This window comes from Pygocentrus nattereri, chromosome 10, assembly GCF_015220715.1.
Source record: "Pygocentrus nattereri isolate fPygNat1 chromosome 10, fPygNat1.pri, whole genome shotgun sequence".
NCBI classification, from domain to species: Eukaryota; Metazoa; Chordata; class Actinopteri; order Characiformes; family Serrasalmidae; genus Pygocentrus; species Pygocentrus nattereri.
The window spans coordinates 44,320,219-44,340,218 of NC_051220.1; the positions used below are offsets into that span (position 1 = coordinate 44,320,219).

The 20,000-nt window shown below is 45.6% G+C and overlaps 1 protein-coding gene across 2 annotated transcripts in view; it reads right to left on the reverse strand.

Annotated features, from left to right (window-relative positions):
* Positions 1–20,000, reverse strand: part of kif26ba (kinesin family member 26Ba) — a 147,893-nt gene that overhangs the window by 20,356 nt on the left and 107,537 nt on the right. For both annotated transcript variants that reach the window (XM_037541778.1, XM_037541777.1), the window contains exons 6-9: positions 18,443–18,652; positions 17,617–17,710; positions 9,559–9,821; positions 2,938–3,121 (exon numbers count right to left, since the gene is read on the reverse strand). In XM_037541778.1, coding sequence (XP_037397675.1) covers positions 2,938–3,121; positions 9,559–9,821; positions 17,617–17,710; positions 18,443–18,652 — 751 coding nt within the window. The remainder of the gene's footprint in view (positions 1–2,937; positions 3,122–9,558; positions 9,822–17,616; positions 17,711–18,442; positions 18,653–20,000) is intronic.

Below are 20,000 nucleotides of genomic sequence, written 5' to 3' on the forward strand. Positions count from 1 at the left end.
ACTGGGCTGAAATACAGTGTGACTGGACTGAAATACAGTGTAGACTGGCTGAAATACAGTGTAGCTGGACTGAAATACAGTGTAGACTGGGCTGAAATACAGTGTGACTGGGCTGAAATACAGTGGAGCTGGGCTGAAATACAGTGTAGACTGGGCTGAAATACAGTGTGACTGGGCTGAAACACAGTGTAGACTGGGCTGAAATACAGTGTAGACTGGCTGAAATACAGTGTAGACTGGCTGAAATACAGTGTAGCCGGACTGAAATACAGTGTGACTGGGCTGAAATACAGTGTAGACTGGGCTGAAATACAGTGCAGCTGGGCTGAAATACAGTGTAGACTGGGCTGAAATACAGTGTGACTGGGCTGAAACACAGTGTAGACTGGGCTGAAATACAGTGTAGACTGGCTGAAATACAGTGTAGACTGGGCTGAAATACAGTGTAGCTGGACTGAAATACAGTGTAGACTGGCTGAAATACAGTGTAGACTGGGCTGAAACACAGTTTAGGCTAACAGCCCATTTATCTGTTTATCTGAAACACAGGTTTAAAGACACCTACTGTGGTTTAGTGCTCTGTGTTTAGCACAGTGCCGTGACAGAGAGGTGCTGAGTGGCGTCACTGTGTCCAGCAGCTGCGGCTTTTTTTGGAATAATTCGTGTTCAGGATGAAGGAACAGCATAATCACATTAAACTAACTCACAAACAGTTTAATCACAGGAAACGAGGGAGCATCACGGTGACGCAGACACTGTTTCTGAGGAGCAGCTCTAGCGCAGAGGTCATTCATCAATGCTGGATCAGCTCTGCTCTCCTCCTCCTCCTCCTCCTCACTCTGACCTCCATCTCAGTCTGGACTCCAGTCCGATCTGCACTCCACTAAGGCAACACTGAAGTCCCTGGATCTGCTTCACCTGCCTCAGAGGCAGCTGTGACACAAACTTCTCTGCGCTAAGAGACGTCAGCATTGCTCTCTGGAACCAGCTCAACATCACACACACGAGCAGCGGCTACGCTGACGCTGCAGCTTCGGCGAGAGGACCTTCATGAGATCGAGGGCCGTTTATACCGCAGCAGTTGGGGGGTGACGTGGAGGGTGAGTGGGATATTGAATTTGGGAGGGTGGGCGTGTTGAGCACAGACAGGGTGGGGCTTAATGGACGCCTTTAACGAGCTGCCCATAACGACGCTAATCATTACACTACTGGAGGTTCAGACTATTGGCGCTGGACACAGTGGACGTCCTGCTCAGTCCTGAGAGGCTTTCACAGATACGAACTGCTGTTCCTGCTCTACAACAGCAGAGTGGACAAAAACAGACAAACACTGGACAACAAACACAAAGGTCGCGTGATTTCAGCGACGCTCGTCTTCATGAATGAGTGAAGTAAGAGAAAACGATCACAATGAAAACGAAGCACAATAAACATTATTAATTATAACTTTATATTAAAGTGACAGTTTATCAAAAAAATCAATTTCCCCCATTCTCACCAGTGCCCCCCCCCCCCAAACCCCAAATATAATCAGACATGACGTGTTTGGTGTCCAGGTTTGTTTCTTTAATCTAAAAGTAGCCATCTCCCAAACAGAAAAAGACAAATGTGTAAAATGATTACGTTATTTATTACATATCTGCTAGTTATTAGTGATTTACGCTCCATGCCTTGGAGGTTTAAGCAGTTCTTCATGTCAAACCAATAAGAGTCTAAATATGATAATGCGGTCGTTACAGTCGTATGCAAACGTTTGAACACTGGTCAATGCTTTGTGGGCGTGTAAGTGATAAGTAGTGTGATAAGCGGTGTGTGTGTGTGTGAAAGTGTGCAGCAGTGTGTGTGTCTGGAGAGGATTTGTAACTCAGAAACTAAATAACATGGATTTTAACTGTGGCGCACAAACTTTTACACACGACCGTCTAACAAACCAAAAGTGTGCACTAAAATTTTAATGAATAAAAAACAATTGTAATGACATCATATTATAAAGAACAGAGATAAGATCTAAACTCTAAATCATAAAGAGCAGAACGGAAATTTAACCCTGCAGTTTCTATTCTGATGTAAATAATAATTTAATTCCATCTCGAAATTCAACCACTGCTTACACTCCACAGCTCGCCTGCTGCCAACGGCACACTGACCCAGTGATCTCTAATGCATAATAAAAAGGAACAGACCATGTTAGGAGTGGTCAGTAGATATGTGTAGGCTCTGCTGTGGTCAGTAGACATGTGTAGTCTCTGGTGTGGTCCGTAGTTGTGTGTAGTCTCTGGTGTGGTCAGTAGATGTGTGTAGTCTCTGGTGTGGTCAGTAGTTGTGAAGAGTCTCTGGTGTGGTCAGTAGATGTCTGTAGGCTCTGGTGTGGCCAGTAGTTGTGTGTAGGCTCTGGAGTGGTCAGGTGATGTGTCTAGTCTCTGGCGTGATCAGGTGATGTGTGCAGTCTCTGGTGTGGTCAGTAGACGTGTGTAGTCTCTGGTGTGGTCAGTAGACGTGTGTAGTCTCTGGTGTGGTCAGTAGACGTGTGTAGTCTCTGGTGTAGTCAGTAAATGTGTGTAGTTTCTGGTGTGGTCAGTAGATATGTCTAGGCTCCGGTGTGGTCAGTAGTTGTGTGTAGTCTCTGGTGTGGTCAGTAGATGTGTCTAGGCTCCGGAGTGGTCAGTAGTTGTGTGTGTAGTTTCTGGTGTGGTCAGTAGTTGTGTGTGTAGTCTCTGGTGTGGTCAGTAGTTGTGTATGTAGTTTCTGGTGTGGTCAGTAGTTGTGTGTGTAGTCTCTGGTGTGGTCAGTAGATGTGTGTAGTCTCTGCTGTGATCAGGTGATGTGTGCAGTCTCCGGTGTGGTCAGTAGATGTGTCTAGGCTCCGGTGTGGTCAGTAGTTGTGTCTAGGCTCCGGTGTGGTCAGTAGATGTGTGTACAGGGCACAGCTATACTCACTGCCTCCCTTGCCGGTTTTCTCCATGCGGTACTGGTAAATGTGGAGGGTGAACAGCATGTGGGAGTTCCGGTGCTCCTCCTCGTCGTAGTCCGGCCGGCTGCTGTAGCGGGAGGCGATGGCTGCGTCCAGGAAGAAAGCGGCTTTCTCTGCTGTGGGAGCTCTCAGCTCACTCTGATTCTGCAGCTGAACCACAACAGTAGCCACGTCAGTGACCCTTCACAACAGACTGATAATATAAAATGAATGCAAGCCTTCATGGACTGAATGAGGAGAACATTTCATTTCGTGAACGTTTTAACGTTCTATTGTATGATAATGAACATACGAGGAAACTCTCACTTTATACACACTTCTTAGTCCAAACTACCATCGTGAGTCTTATTCAGCACCAATCGGGCAGCGCCCTCTCCTCACACTGGGGCTCAAACTGCTCCCTGCTCCCTACATAGTGCACTACATAGGGATATAAACACTGGATCCTGCAGCTAAACAGACAATAATACAGCTAAGAAACAGTCGTTTGGGACTCAGACACGTCCACACTCATCACTGTTTGGCTGTAGACGATAGAATTTCTACACTTTCCTAGAACACTATTTAGGGAGTACGGAGCCGTTTGGGGTTCAGTCTGGGTTTGACGCGACTTCTGACTGAAACGTCTGTAAAACACTCAGGAGACGTTTTTAGACTTTCTACTGCAGTTCTACAGTAAATCAGACCATCAGGGCTTTAATTCAAGCCTGTGATATTAATGATGGAGCTGTTTAGGCTGTTGGCTCTGTTAGCCAGCTGACCAGCCTGGTTCTAGATAACAACATAAACCATCAGCTCCTCAGTTTAAGCAGAACCGGGTTCTTACTTCATCAGTACACTCTGTGCTCCATGTGAGCAGCATTAGAGTCACAGATGGTCTATTAAGAGCAGAAGGACTTTCCGTGACCTGGTGCAGTGATGCCGAGTTCAGTCACTGTGAGGTGGTCACAGGTGGTCACAGGTGGTCACAGGCGTATGTATGCATTATAAAACAGCTTCAAATGCAGCTCAGCCAATCAGATTGAAGGACTGGAACTATCATAGTAATAAAATGATTCTGATATGATGTCACTTTTCATTCTAGAGCATGGATGCCACAGCTGGTTTAGAGGCGTTTGTCAGGCTCAGGCTGTAGTTTGAGGAGATGATCTTGGTTGAAGTGTTGAAGTTTAACTGCAGACCTACTTTTACGTGATATCACTTCAGCACAGCAGTGTTAGCTCACTATTAACATTAACTGGGCTTCTGCAAAACAACCTTGTAATTTGGAGGGTCCAGTGACTCTGGACCTACTGCATTTACCAAGCGGTGGGACGGTAACGATGCTCGGAAACAGCAGTCAGGTTTTAGGCAAAACTAGCCTTGGCCTGTAGAAGTCTGGCTTCTACGTTTGGGAACGTCATTGACTACGAAAATCACTGTTTATGACCTCATATGATTTAAATCATTATTAAAAAAGAGTTAAGAAATTAGAAAGAATAGAAGCTGATGACAGATCAATATTGCTAACCAGCCCCTGAGCTTGATAAGCTAGCTACAGAAACACTACAGGAGCAGGGATAAAGACCACTGAGGACGACCACTCAGTCGGCGGATGAGGAACTCTGCATCTAAACTGTTCATTTCCATGGGAAAAGTGAAAAGTGCTTTTGGAAATCGCTGCTCAGTCAAATCCCAACAGACATTTTCCTCTGAATATCGCTGGATCCTCTGGAATATGAAGTCAAATGACACAAAATCTCAGATGTCCATATGTGGTCTACACCCAGCAGGCAGACAACATTCCCACAACTTTAGCTAACGTTACCTACACTCTGTAAAACAGTAATAATATTTCCAGAACATTTAGAACAAAACAGTTCCAGCCGAGGTTTCCTATGACTCAAATAATCGGCAGGAAGCTGTACAACATTAAGAAATGGTGGAGAATGGAAGTAAATCAGCCCACTAGCTGTGTTAGCTAGCTACGGAAACACTACAATTCCAGGAACTCTGACGTTCTTAGAGTTCTGGATAAGCTCTGAATGGAGATGCAGCCTCAGGAGTCTCGTCCTGATCAGAACTCGATGAGGAACACGCAGCTGCGTGTAGATGAAGTGATGAAGTGTTATTCCGAGAGCAGATTCCAGCTGATTTCTGGGGGATTACACAGACAGGGTTGTCTATCTAATCCATTCAGCATGTGAGGGCATTTTGCTCGACAGTGACAGCTTTATTGGGAGAATTAGTGGAGGTTAATCCCTAAACGAGCGTGAGAAAATTTCCTTACAGGCAAAACAGTGTGACGAGTATATTAAACCTACTGCTCTCAAACCGGCGCAGGCCGCAGAGTCTCAGAGTCAGAGAGCGCCGGCAGCGCTGCTCCAGAGAGCTCCGACTTCTTGTTATCTTTCCAAAGCGTTGATTTAACACAAAGCCGCTGCTGTGACAGCTCTGTCAGCTCCGGCACGGCTACGAACGGGACACACTCACACACTCACACCGCAGACTCACACACTCACACCGCACACTCACACCGCAGACTCACACACTCACACCGCAGACTCACACACTCACACACTCACACCGCACACTCACACACTCACACACTCACAACGCACACACACCCACTCACAACACACACTCACACACTCACAACGCACACTCACACACTCACAACGCACACACACACACACACACACACACTAACATCAAACAAACAAACACACACTCACACTGCACACTCACACACTCACAACGCACACACACACACACACACACTAACATCAAACAAACAAACACACACTCACACACTCACAACGCACACACACACACACACACACACACTAACATCAAACAAACAAACACACACACACTCACACACTCACAACGCACACTCACACACTCACAACGCACACACACACTAACATCAAACAAACAAACACACACACACTCACACCGCACACTCACACACTCACACCGCACACTCACACACTCACAACGCACACTCACACACTCACAATGCACACACACACACACACACACTAACATCAAACAAACAAACACACACTCACACTCACACCGCACACTCACACACTCACAACGCACACACACACACACACACTAACATCAAACAAACAAACACACACTCACACTCACACCGCACACTCACACACTCACAACACACACTCACACACTCACAACGCACACTCACACACTCACAACACACACACACACACACACACACACACACTAACATCAAACAAACAAACACACACTCACACTCACACCGCACACTCACACACTCACAACGCACACACACACACACACACTAACATCAAACAAACAAACACACACTCACACTCACAACGCACACTCACAGCGCACACACACACACTAACATCAAACAAACAAACACACACACACTCACACACTCACAACGCACACTCACACACTCACAACGCACACTCACACACTCACAACGCACACACACACACACACACTAACATCAAACAAACAAACACACACTCACACTCACAACGCACACTCACAACGCACACACACACACTAACATCAAACAAACAAACACACACACACTCACACCGCACACTCACACACTCACACCGCACACTCACACACTCACAACGCACACTCACACACTCACAATGCACACACACACACACACACACTAACATCAAACAAACAAACACACACTCACACTCACAACGCACACTCACACACTCACAACGCACACACACACACTAACATCAAACAAACAAACACACACACTCACACACTCACAACGCACACTCACACACTCACAACGCACACTCACACACTCACAATGCACACACACACACTAACATCAAACAAACAAACAAACACACACACACTCACACACTCACAACGCACACTCACACACTCACAACGCACACTCAAACACTCACACCGCACACACACACACACACACTAACATCAAACAAACAAACACATACACACTCACACACTCACAACGCACACACACACACTCACACTAACATCAAACAAACAAACACACACACACTCACACTCACACACTCACACCGCACACTCACACACTCACAACGCACACTCACACACTCACAACGCACACTCACACACTCACAACACACACACACACACACACACTAACATCAAACAAACAAACACACACACACTCACACTCACAACGCACACTCACACACTCACAACACACACTCACACACTCACAACGCACACTCATACACTCACACCGCACACACACACACTCACACCGCACACACACACGCACACACTAACATCAAACAAACAAACACACACACACTCACACTCACAACGCACACTCACACACTCACAACGCACACACACACACACACACACTAACATCAAACAAACACACACACACTCACACACTCACAACGCACACTCACACACTCACAACGCACACTCACACACTCACAACACACACACACCACACACACTCACACACACACTAACATCAAACAAACAAACACACACACACACACTCACACTCACAACGCACACTCACACACTCACAACGCACACTCACACACTCACAACTGACTCAGACACTCAGCTAAACTGACTCAGACACTCAGCTAAACTGACTCAGACACTCAGCTAATAACCGACTCAGACACTCAGCTAAACTGACTCATACACTCAGCTAAACCGACTCAGACACTCAGCTAAACTGACTCAGACACTCAGCTAAACTGACTCAGACACTCAGCTAAACTGACTCAGACACTCAGCTAAACTGACTCATACACTCAGCTAAACCGACTCAGACACTCAGCTAAACCGACTCAGACACTCAGCTAAACTGACTCAGACACTCAGCTAAACTGACTCAGACACTCAGCTAAACTGACTCAGACACTCAGCTAATAACCGACTCAGACACTCAGCTAAACTGACTCATACACTCAGCTAAACTGACTCAGACACTCAGCTAAACTGACTCATACACTCAGCTAAACTGACTCAGACACTCAGCTAATAACCGACTCACTCAGCTAAACTGACTCAGACACTCAGCTAATAACCGACTCACTCAGCTAAACTGACTCAGACACTCAGCTAAACCGACTCAGACACTCAGCTAAACTGACTCATACACTCAGCTAAACTGACTCAGACACTCAGCTAATAACCGACTCACTCAACTAAACTGACTCAGACACTCAGCTAAACTGACTCAGACACTCAGCTAATAACCGACTCAGACACTCAGCTAAACTGACTCAGACACTCAGCTAATAACCGACTCAGACACTCAGCTAAACTGACTCATACACTCAGCTAAACTGACTCAGACACTCAGCTAATAACCGACTCACTCAGCTAAACTGACTCAGACACTCAGCTAATAACCGACTCACTCAGCTAAACTGACTCAGACACTCAGCTAATAACCGACTCACTCAGCTAAACTGACTCAGACACTCAGCTAAACTGACTCAGACACTCAGCTAAACTGACTCAGACACTCAGCTAATAACCGACTCACTCAGCTAAACTGACTCAGACTCTCAGCTAATAACCGACTCACTCAGCTAAACTGACTCAGACACTAAGAAAAACTGACTCAGACACTCGGCTAATAACCGACTCACTCAGCTAAACTGACTCAGACACTCAGCTAAACTGACTCAGACACTCAGCTAAACTGACTCAGACACTCAGCTAATAACCGACTCACTCAGCTAAACTGACTCAGACACTCAGCTAATAACCGACTCACTCAGCTAAACTGACTCAGACACTAAGCTAAACTGACTCAGACACTCGGCTAATAACCGACTCACTCAGCTAAACTGACTCAGACACTCAGCTAAACTGACTCAGACACTCAGCTAAACTGACTCAGACACTCAGCTAATAACCGACTCACTCAGCTAAACTGATTCAGACACACAGCTAAACTGACTCAGACACTCAGCTAATAACCGACTCACTCAGCTAAACTGACTCAGACACTCAGCTAATAACCAACTCACTCAGCTAAACTGACTCAGACACTCAGCTAAACCGACTCAGACACTCAGCTAAACTGACTCAGACACTCAGCTACACCGACTCAGACACTCAGCTAAACTGACTCAGACACTCAGCTAAACTGACTCAGACACTCAGCTAATAACCGACTCACTCAGCTAAACTGACTCAGACACTCAGCTAAACCGACTCAGACACTCAGCTAAACTGACTCAGACACTCAGCTACACCGACTCAGACACTCAGCTAAACCGACTCAGACACTCAGCTAAACTGACTCAGACAATCTGCTGAACCAACTCAGACACTCAGCTAAACTGACTCAGACACTCAGCTAAACCGACTCAGACACTCAGCTAAACTGACTCAGACACTCAGCTACACCGACTCAGACACTCAGCTAAACTTACTCAGACACTCAGCTAAACCGACTCAGACACTCAGCTAAACTGACTCAGACACTCAGCTAAACCGACAGCACAGTTTGCTGTATCTACATGTATCTGTGCCGTACTGATATACCAGGCTACTCTTAGTGGACAGGTGTGTGTCCTATACAGGTGTCCTACCTGCATGCCACAGATGGGGTCCTCACAGAGATAGACTCCGGGCGACTGTCCGTCCTGCAGGCTGCCTGTGGCCACCTCAGACAGCAGGTCCTTCAGGTTCTCATCTTTACCCCACACCTCCACAGCTGATACGCGGACGGAGAACCGCGCCCCGGTCTTCTCCTTCCGCTCGTTAATGATCTTGAAGAGCCAAGAGATGGCACAAGGGATGATCCCCAGGTTCTGCATGGAGTCGTCTTTTCCGATCATGGTGTAGGACTTTCCTGCACAGAGCCGCAGAGAGAACCGGGTTAATACAGAGAAACAAAGAGAACCGGGTTAATACAGAGAAACAAAGAGAACCGGGTTATAGGCACAGAAAAGCAGAGAGAACCAGGTTAATACAGAGAAACAAAGAGAACCGGGTTAATACAGAGAAACAAAGAGAACCGGGTTATAGGCACAGAGACGCAGACAGAAACTGGTTAATACAGAGAAACAAAGAGAACCGGGTTAATACAGAGAAACAAAGAGAACCGGGTTATCAGCACAGAGACGCAGAGAGAACAGGGTTAATACAGAGAAACAAAGAGAACCGGGTTATCAGCAAAGAGACGCAGAGAGAACCGGGTTAATACAGAGAAACAAAGAGAACCGGGTTAATACAGAGAAACAAAGAGAACCGGGTTATAGGCACAGAGACGCAGAGAGAACCAGGTTAATACAGAGAAACAAAGAGAACTGGGTTAATACAGAGAAACAAAGAGAACCGGGTTATAGGCACAGAGACGCAGAGAGAACCAGGTTAATACAGAGAAACAAAGAGAACCGGGTTATCAGCACAGAGACGCAGAGAGAACCAGGTCAATACAGAGAAACAAAGAGAACCGGGTTATCGGCACAGAGACGCAGAGAGAACCTGGTTAATACAGAGAAACAAAGAGAACCGGGTTATCAGCACAGAGATGCAGAGAGAACCGGGTTAATACAGAGAAACAAAGAGAACCGGGTTAATACAGAGAAAAAAAGAGAACCAGGTTATAGGCACAGAGACGCAGAGAGAACCGGGTTAATACAGAGAAACAAAGAGAACCGGGTTATCAGCACAGAGACGCAGAGAGAACTGGGTTATCGGCACAGAGACGCAGAGAGAACCAGGTTAATACAGAGAAACAAAGAGAACTGGGTTATCAGCACAGAGACGCAGAGAGAACCGGGTTATCGGCACAGAGACGCAGGGAGAACCGGGTTATCAGCACAGGGACGCAGGGAGAACCGGGTTATCGGCACAGAGACACAGAGAGAACCGGGTTATCGGCACAGAGACGCAGGGAGAACCGGGTTATCAGCACAGGGACGCAGGGAGAATCGGGTTATCGGCACAGAGCCGCAGAGAGAACCGGGTTATCAGCACAAGGACGCAGGGAGAACCGGGTTATCGGCACAGAGACGCAGAGAGAACCGGGTTATCAGCACAAGGACGCAGGGAGAACCGGGTTATCGGCACAGAGACACAGAGAGAACCGGGTTATCGGCACAGAGACGCAGGGAGAACCGGGTTATCAGCACAGGGACGCAGGGAGAATCGGGTCAATACAGAGACACAGAGAGAACCGGGTTATCGGCACAGAGACGCAGAGAGAACTAGGTTATCAGCACAGGGACGCAGAGACTGAGGGTTCCGATCTGAGCTGCTAGAGGTTCTTTATTAAAACGCTGCAGCTCTGACAGCTGCACTGTAAACCGCGGCGACACCCTGGAAAGCAGAGTGTCCCAGAGTGTCTCAGAGTGTCCCAGAGTGTCTCAGAGTGTCTCAGAGTGTCCCAGAGTGTCTCAGAGTGTCAAAGAGTGTCTCAGAGTGTCCCAGAGTGTCTCAGAGTGTCTCAGAGTGTCCCAGAGTGTCTCAGAGTGTCTCAGAGTGATTAAAATTCCATGAAAGCGTGAAACGCGCGGTGAGATTAGCACAATCAGCTTTCCAACTTTCCTGACACGGAAACGTCCCGAAGCATCACCAATTTACCAGAATAACTGCGGCCATGTGCTGCCACGCTCGAGTGCGCTCACAGCGCCGGGCCTCAATGAGCAGCCGGAGCAGCGGGCAGTGCCAGGCCAGACGCCAGCGCCTGAAATCCCACTGTGGGCACAAGAGGATCAAAGGTGGCACCCTGACAAAGCCCATCTGCCCTGCAGGCTCTCAGAGCGGATCAGACTTCAGAAGGTGGCTCGGACGCATGAGCGAGTCTGTCTGCATAAACAGCAAATACTGACCGAAACGTTGACCAGCGCTGCACGACTGATTAAACATGAGAAAGAAAACAGAATTCAGAATAGAAATGCCAGCTGCAGCAGCCAGTCTGTGCCAGTCTGTGCCAGTCTGTACTGTCATTATCATTTCCAGCACGGAATAACACAGATAAGATAAACACACATACACACACTTTAGACTAGTAAACAACAACAATAACAACAACAACAACAAGCGCCGTTTCCTGCAGGCGCCTCCCATGAGCCTCTCACCAGCTTCTTCAGGCCAGTGCCAGCCACTGGCGGTTCACTACAACATTATCAATATGCATAATGTATGAAATATGTATATATAATATAATGAACATTAGCTCACATGCTGACGTGCAGCTTTAAACTGGGGGTATTTACCTCCGTTTTCACACAGAACCCCCACCCCTCATCTCTGTGATCAGACTGACCTGTTGTTCCAGGGCTTCACCCACTCTGCTCCTTTTATATTTCTTACTGGTGATGAAACGTTATTCTCTGTCCACTTTGCTCTGTTACCGTTAGCTCTCCGCTGTGGACCAGAGGAGGATGGGTTCCCCTTTTTGAGTCTTGGTTCCTCTCAGTGTTTCTTCTTCTTGCTCTTAGGGAGGTTTTCTTGCCGCTGTCACTGGGTTGGGTTTAAAGCTGCTTTGAGACATAAATAAACTTAGACTCGACGTAATCACGAGTTAAACTGAATACTGAGTCACAGACCTTTTCCAGTCACTGCGTGTGTTCACATGCACTCGATAATCCGATCATTATCAGATTCCTGCACTTCTCTGATTAGTAAGTGCAAGTGTAAGCACATTCTGACCTCTTAGATCAGATTGGGGTCAATAAATCTGATTAATCTGATAAAGAGTATAATGGGGCATTTCACTCTGACCTCTTAGATCAGATTAAGGCCTATAGATCTGATTAGTTAATCTGATAACGAGGCTGATTTGAGTTCAGTAATGGGGCATTTCACTCTGATATCTTAGATCAGATTAAGGCCTATAGATCTGATTAGTTAATCTGATAAGAGGCTGATTTGAGCTCAGTAATGGGGCATTTCACTCTGATATCTTAGATCAGATTAAGGCCTATAGATCTGATTAGTTAATCTGATAAAGAGGCTGATTTGAGCTCAGTAATGGGGCATTTCACTCTGATATCTTAGATCAGATTAAGGCCTATAGATCTGATTAGTTAATCTGATAAAGAGGCTGATTTGAGCTCAGTAATGGGGCATTTCACTCTGATATCTTAGATCAGATTAAGGCCTATAGATCTGATTAGTTAATCTGATAAAGAGGCTGATTTGAGTTCAGTAATGGGGCATTTCACTCTGATATCTTAGATCAGATTAAGGCCTATAGATCTGATTAGTTAATCTGATAAAGAGGCTGATTTGAGCTCAGTAATGGGGCATTTCACTCTGATATCTTAGATCAGATTAAGGCCTATAGATCTGATTAGTTAATCTGATAAAGAGGCTGATTTGAGCTCAGTAATGGGGCATTTCACTCTGATATCTTAGATCAGATTAAGGCCTATAGATCTGATTAGTTAATCTGATAAAGAGGCTGATTTGAGCTCAGTAATGGGGCATTTCACTCTGATATCTTAGATCAGATTAAGGCCTATAGATCTGATTAGTTAATCTGATAAAGAGGCTGATTTGAGCTCAGTAATGGGGCATTTCACTCTGATATCTTAGATCAGATTAAGGCCTATAGATCTGATTAGTTAATCTGATAAAGAGGCTGATTTGAGCTCAGTAATGGGGCATTTCACTCTGATATCTTAGATCAGATTAAGGCCTATAGATCTGATTAGTTAATCTGATAAAGAGGCTGATTTGAGTTCAGTAATAGGGCATTTCACTCTGATATCTTAGATCAGATTAAGGCCTATAGATCTGATTAGTTAATCTGATAAAGAGGCTGATTTGAGTTCAGTAATGGGGCATTTCACTCTGATATCTTAGATCAGATTAAGGCCTATAGATCTGATTAGTTAATCTGATAAAGAGGCTGATTTGAGTTCAGTAATGGGGCATTTCACTCTGATATCTAAGGCTCCTACAGGCTAAACGCCGTGTCTCAGCAGGGACGTGAAAAAGTCAGGCAGCATTTCTCTTTTAAAACTAAAACGAACGACGAATCTAAACCTTTAAACCTCAAACTTCCAATAAATCACCACGAAAAAATGAAGATTATTTTGGCTGTTTTGTAAACAGGAAGCTCCCTATCAGCGCTTTATATCTAGTTTATTACCGTCTCCGTTAACGTCCTGCGCTGACTGTGTTTATATCTAGTTTATTACCGTCTCCATTAACGTCCTGCGCTGACTGTGTTTATATCTAGCTTATTACCGTCTCCGTTAATGTCCTGCGCTGACTGTGTTTATATCTAGTTTATTACCGTCTCCGTTAACGTCCTGCGCTGACTGTGTTTATATCTAGTTTATTACCGTCTCCGTTAACATCCTGCGCTGTGTTTATATCAAGTTTATTACCGTCTCCGTTAACGTCCTGCGCTGACTGTGTTTATATCTAGTTTATTACCGTCTCCGTTAACGTCCTGCGCTGACTGTGTTTATATCTAGTTTATTACCGTCTCCGTTAATGTCCTGCGCTGACTGTGTTTATATCTAGTTTATTACCGTCTCCGTTAACGTCCTGCGCTGACTGTGTTTATATCTAGTTTATTACCGTCTCCGTTAATGTCCTGCGCTGACTGTGTTTATATCTAGTTTATTACCGTCTCCGTTAACGTCCTGCGCTGACTGTGTTTATATCTAGTTTATTACCGTCTCCGTTAACGTCCTGCGCTGACTGTGTTTATATCTAGTTTATTACCGTCTCTGTTAACGTCCTGGTTCTGCCAATGTTCTTTCATAACGTTACATGTTTCTAGATTCATAGGCAGGCGCTTAGCACAGCGCTAACTGGTGGGCTATAAGCTTCCATTACCTGTTAGCCACATTAGCCTCGTAGCTCCTGCCCTGAAACCGAAGAATCAGGACTTTAGACTGAAGTCATTTTGACAGACTGACTGTCAATCAGGAAAAACTGCCACTTTAATCAGCTTCAACATCAGTGACGGCTCATTTAATGTCTTTAGTGCTGTTTGTTGCTTTGTACTTTGCCTTCTTGACCAGTTTTTGGGCTGATGAGCAGTGCTACAATTTATTATTATTATTATTATTATTATTATTATACTACTACTAATAATAACGATATTCTGTGAGTGAGCTCTGGCTTTAAGTGTGTTTGGGTCAGTCGGTCTGTGTCAGTCCAGTTCTCTCTAATGTTTAATTCATTCAGCGTCTCAGATTCATTTCAAGGGCAAAACAGAAAACACGATTAAAAAACAACAGCAGTGCTTTTTATTTATTCTAATATCAAACAGACATGGAGCCAATTAACCTGCACCCCCCACCACCCCCCAATCCCCCCAGAGTCACCGAGCTCACCAGCCCCACTTCACCGGGGTTTAAAGTGTTTCTCTCTTAATTAAAATAAAAATATAAAAGTAATGAAACACACGGCGTCCGACGTCCGGCATCCAGCGTCCGGCCCTTTGCTCCAGCGTAATTAACGTTAGCCTGTCGTCCACTCATCTGTTTCTGGGATGATTTATGGCTCTGACTGACCAGGCTGAAAAAAGCACTGAGGAGAACTGGTATATGTTACCGGTCAGAGCTCCTCACAGTGGTGGTGATGGGAACCAGACGTCCCTCTAAAAGCTCCTACAGAAAGTTCCTACATGAACTGGTTCTGAATTCACTGCCTGATGACTGAGACGCTGTTTTATGAGAGTTTAGAGAACTTCAACTCCATTCATGGTGGAGGGAGACATGCAGGGCGCTGTGCGGCAAAATAGTCCCCAAAGAAAACTCATTATTCCAGATTTTCTACTATTTTCCATCATCAACATTCCATATAAGCTCAGAAGACTCGTGTAGGTTCTCTGGAGGTTCTGGATGGTAAATAAAGTGTCTATATCTGTGTTGTAGTCATGGCGACGTCTCGTTCCCATCACCACCACTGTAAAGACATTTCACACCAAACCCTCTGAATCTCTGATTACACCTCACACACAGGATCATGGGGAAAATGATTCCTGCATGTGAAGCACGTCGCAGAGACGGAGCCGAGACGTTACTGGATTTTACGTTGTGGATTAATGTCTGACATTCATTACAACAGGGAGAGAAACGGGCATCTAAAAGAAGCACTTATACAGTATTAGAGATGGAGAGTGGAGGTGATGGGAGACAGGAGCCGCTACATCACAGCCACTTTCCACTGACACTAATCTCCCTGTTTCACTGCAGGAGGACATGAAATACAGAACACAGCACAAACACTGTTAATACTGAGCGGCTCCGTCGCCGTTTCTCATAACAGTGAGCCAGTCTACACAGAGAGGAAAGCAGTCTGATCACTGAGAGACAGATCAGAGACAGACTGTAGACAGATCGGAGACAGACTGTAGACAGATCAGAGACAGATCAGAGACAGACTGTAGACAGATCGGAGACAGACTGTAGACAGATCGGAGACAGATCGGAGACAGACTGTAGACAGATCGGAGACAGGTCAGAGACAGACTGTAGACAGACTGTAGACAGATCAGAGACAGACTGTAGACAGATCGGAGACAGATCAGAGACAGATCAGAGACAGACTTTAGAAAGATCAGAGACAGACTGTAGACAGATCGGAGACAGATCAGAGACAGACTGTAGACAGATCGGAGACAGGTCAGAGACAGACTGTAGACAGACTGTAGACAGATCAGAGACAGACTGTAGACAGATCGGAGACAGATCAGAGACAGATCAGAGACAGACTTTAGAAAGATCAGAGACAGACTGTAGACAGATCGGAGACAGATCAGAGACAGACTTTAGAAAGATCAGAGACAGACTGTAGACAGATCAGAGACAGAGTGTAGACAGACTGTAGACAGATCAGAGACAGACTGTAGACAGATCGGAGACAGACTGTAGACAGACTGTAGACAGATCAGAGACAGACTGTAGACAGATCGGAGACAGATCAGAGACAGACTGTAGACAGATCGGAGACAGGTCAGAGACAGACTGTAGACAGACTGTAGACAGATCAGAGACAGACTGTAGACAGATCGGAGACAGATCAGAGACAGATCAGAGACAGACTTTAGAAAGATCAGAGACAGACTGTAGACAGATCGGAGACAGATCAGAGACAGACTTTAGAAAGATCAGAGACAGACTGTAGACAGATCAGAGACAGAGTGTAGACAGACTGTAGACAGATCAGAGACAGACTGTAGACAGATCGGAGACAGACTGTAGACAGACTGTAGACAGATCAGAGACAGACTGTAGACAGATCGGAGACAGGTCAGAGACAGACTGTAGACAGACTGTAGACAGATCAGAGACAGACTGTAGACAGATCGGAGACAGACTGTAGACAGATCGGAGACAGACTGTAGACAGATCAGAGACAGACTGTAGACAGATCGGAGACAGGTCAGAGACAGACTGTAGACAGACTGTAGACAGATCAGAGACAGACTGTAGACAGATCAGAGACAGACTGTAGACAGATCGGAGACAGGTCAGAGACAGACTGTAGACAGACTGTAGACAGATCAGAGACAGACTGTAGACAGATCGGAGACAGACTGTAGACAGATCGGAGACGGAGATATTGAACTCCAGCTGAAACTAGAGCCGCTGTTAAAGGTGGGAGATGGGCTGCGTGAGCGGTTGCTAGCGTTAGCGCGAGCAGTGAGGCGTTGAAGGTTTGTTTCTTACCCAGTTTGGAGTGTCCAAAGCAGAACACGCAGCCATCCGCTCCATTCACCACCGACTGGATCACCTCCGCCACCGTCCCTGCACACACCTCCGCCTGTGGCGGGGGCAGTTTCATCATTTACTCCTTATTATTACTTTGTGTTATTACTGTGTGATCCAGTGTTCACTGTTCTTACTATAAAAATAAAAGTTTAAAAGTCTATTCCTGCCAAAAGTAGTCAATGAACAAAGGCAAGTTTAGTGCCTGAATTAATCTTCATAAGTTTATTTTCAGAGACCCCAAATATTTTGATTTTGACACATTTAGGGGGTCCCTGAAAATAAGTTCTGACATTATGCTGCCTGCTAACATTTTCACTCAAATCCAGACTCAGTGAATCTGATTGTTCATCAGCTTCTGTCTCTGGTGGTTTTAACTAACTAGAGCTGTAGCTCTGCTCCGCCTCAGGGTGGCGCTATAACAGACCGGTTCACCCAGTTGGTCCTTTGTAGTCTAGAAACCGTAACTCTGCCCAGATTCTGAAACACTTTCCAATGAGCTGCAGCAGATCTGAAAACCGGAAAACTCGCCCAGTTTCCCAAGAGTTTGGAGTGATTTGGTGGGATTTCTCACACTGGCTGTGAACATGGACTAAAGTACATTAGCGTAGCTAAAAATCATGCAGACTGAGTTTTGGCAGGTGGACTACATTTTAGAGTAAGAGGCATAAACTGGATTTTCACTTTTGCTGTCGGTGCATCAAACAACACTGAATAACAAATTCAGTTCAGACTGAAGAAAAGCTGGAAGTTAACTGGGTTCCCCTGAGACGTTTGAGCTGCTAACCTGTGAGGCATCATGGGAGAAGGCAGCGTCAAAGGCGAACATTTTGGGCGGAGCCTGGTTGGAGGCGGGGCGTTTCTGGGCGGGGTTCTGCTGGGTGTTGGCCGCAGGGTCCATGATGGTTACTTGTTTCTTACGAGAGTCGACCTTCAGGAAGGAGCTGGACTCCGAATCAGCCGGAGAGACAGGACACACACGAAGCATCACCTTCACCTGAAAGAAGAGAGAAAGGACAGATGAGCCGGTCATTCAGGTGGACACTGACTGTGATCTGACCTTCAGAGGAGAGGATGAGGAGCGATGTTTGCTGTGGATGTTTATTTGTATTTGTATGTGGAGCAGATTGATTCAGTACTCAGAAACCAGGTGTTAACATTTATACACAATATACACTGCATTCACAGTGCTTTGCATAAATTAATGAAATATAAAAATAGCATTCAGAACATTAGAGGAAAATAAAAGATAAAACATGTTTAATTAAAATTAAAACAATAAAAATAATCCTAAAAGAACTTGACTTTGTCATCCTTTATATAATTAAAATGAAGAGAACTGCAATGTTCTCATGCAGGAAAGGGAGTATCTGGTCTGGTTTGCTCCAGCAAGGTTCACCCACAAAAAAGCCTTTAAGAACTTCTCAGAATCTGCAGGCAGCTTTAGCTTTGGTTGATGTCAAAGTGAATGTATCTACCACTGCTCCAGCATGGGAGACGCACCAGGAGGAAGCGTTTACTGTCTAAATAGAACATCAGGGCAAGGCTAAAGTTTGCTAATCAATATCCAGGTTAGCACCAGGACTTCTGGAAACCAAAGACTGTATTTGATCAGAAGAACCTTAGACCAGCTGGAAAGCATGGTGGTGGCAGTGTTGTGGTTTGGAGCTGCTTTGATGGCCAAATCACAGTCACAGAATTGACTATGAATTCTCTTTCAGAGCAGAGAGAGCTGGAGGAGAATGAGAGACCATCTATAGAAAAGGTGGAGCTGAGTGGACCTTCCAGCAGGATAATGATCCCAAACATACAAGTTAATTCAGCAGGGAATGGTCAAAAGGTAGTAACGGTTTGCTGTGGAACGGCCCAGTCAAAGCCCAGATCTGAATCCGACTGGAATGCTGTAGGGATGGTGGTCTGAAACGACTGTCCATGAATGAAGCCCCTCAAACACTGCACAGCTGAAAGAGGTCTGCGTGGAGGAGATTTCCACCAGCAGACGCCAGAAACGGGCAGAATTTCTGCTGAAGGGAGCGGCGCCAGTTACTGAAGCGAGGGGTGCACTTACTTTTTCAACAGACAAAAATGAGATTTCATTTTGTTTATTTTACACGATTCAGAACGTTTATACACAGTTTAACTGCAGATCAAATGCTGATATATTCACGCAGTATGTTATAAAATTTGATGGGGTGCACTTACTTCTTCACATGACTGAACGCATGCAAATTAACACGAGTGTATCGACACTTTTCATAGAACTGATGTACGGATGATTCTACTGAACTGGTTCAGAGTCAGAGCTGAGACACATCTGGGCTTCAGTCTAAACTCCCTGCACTCTG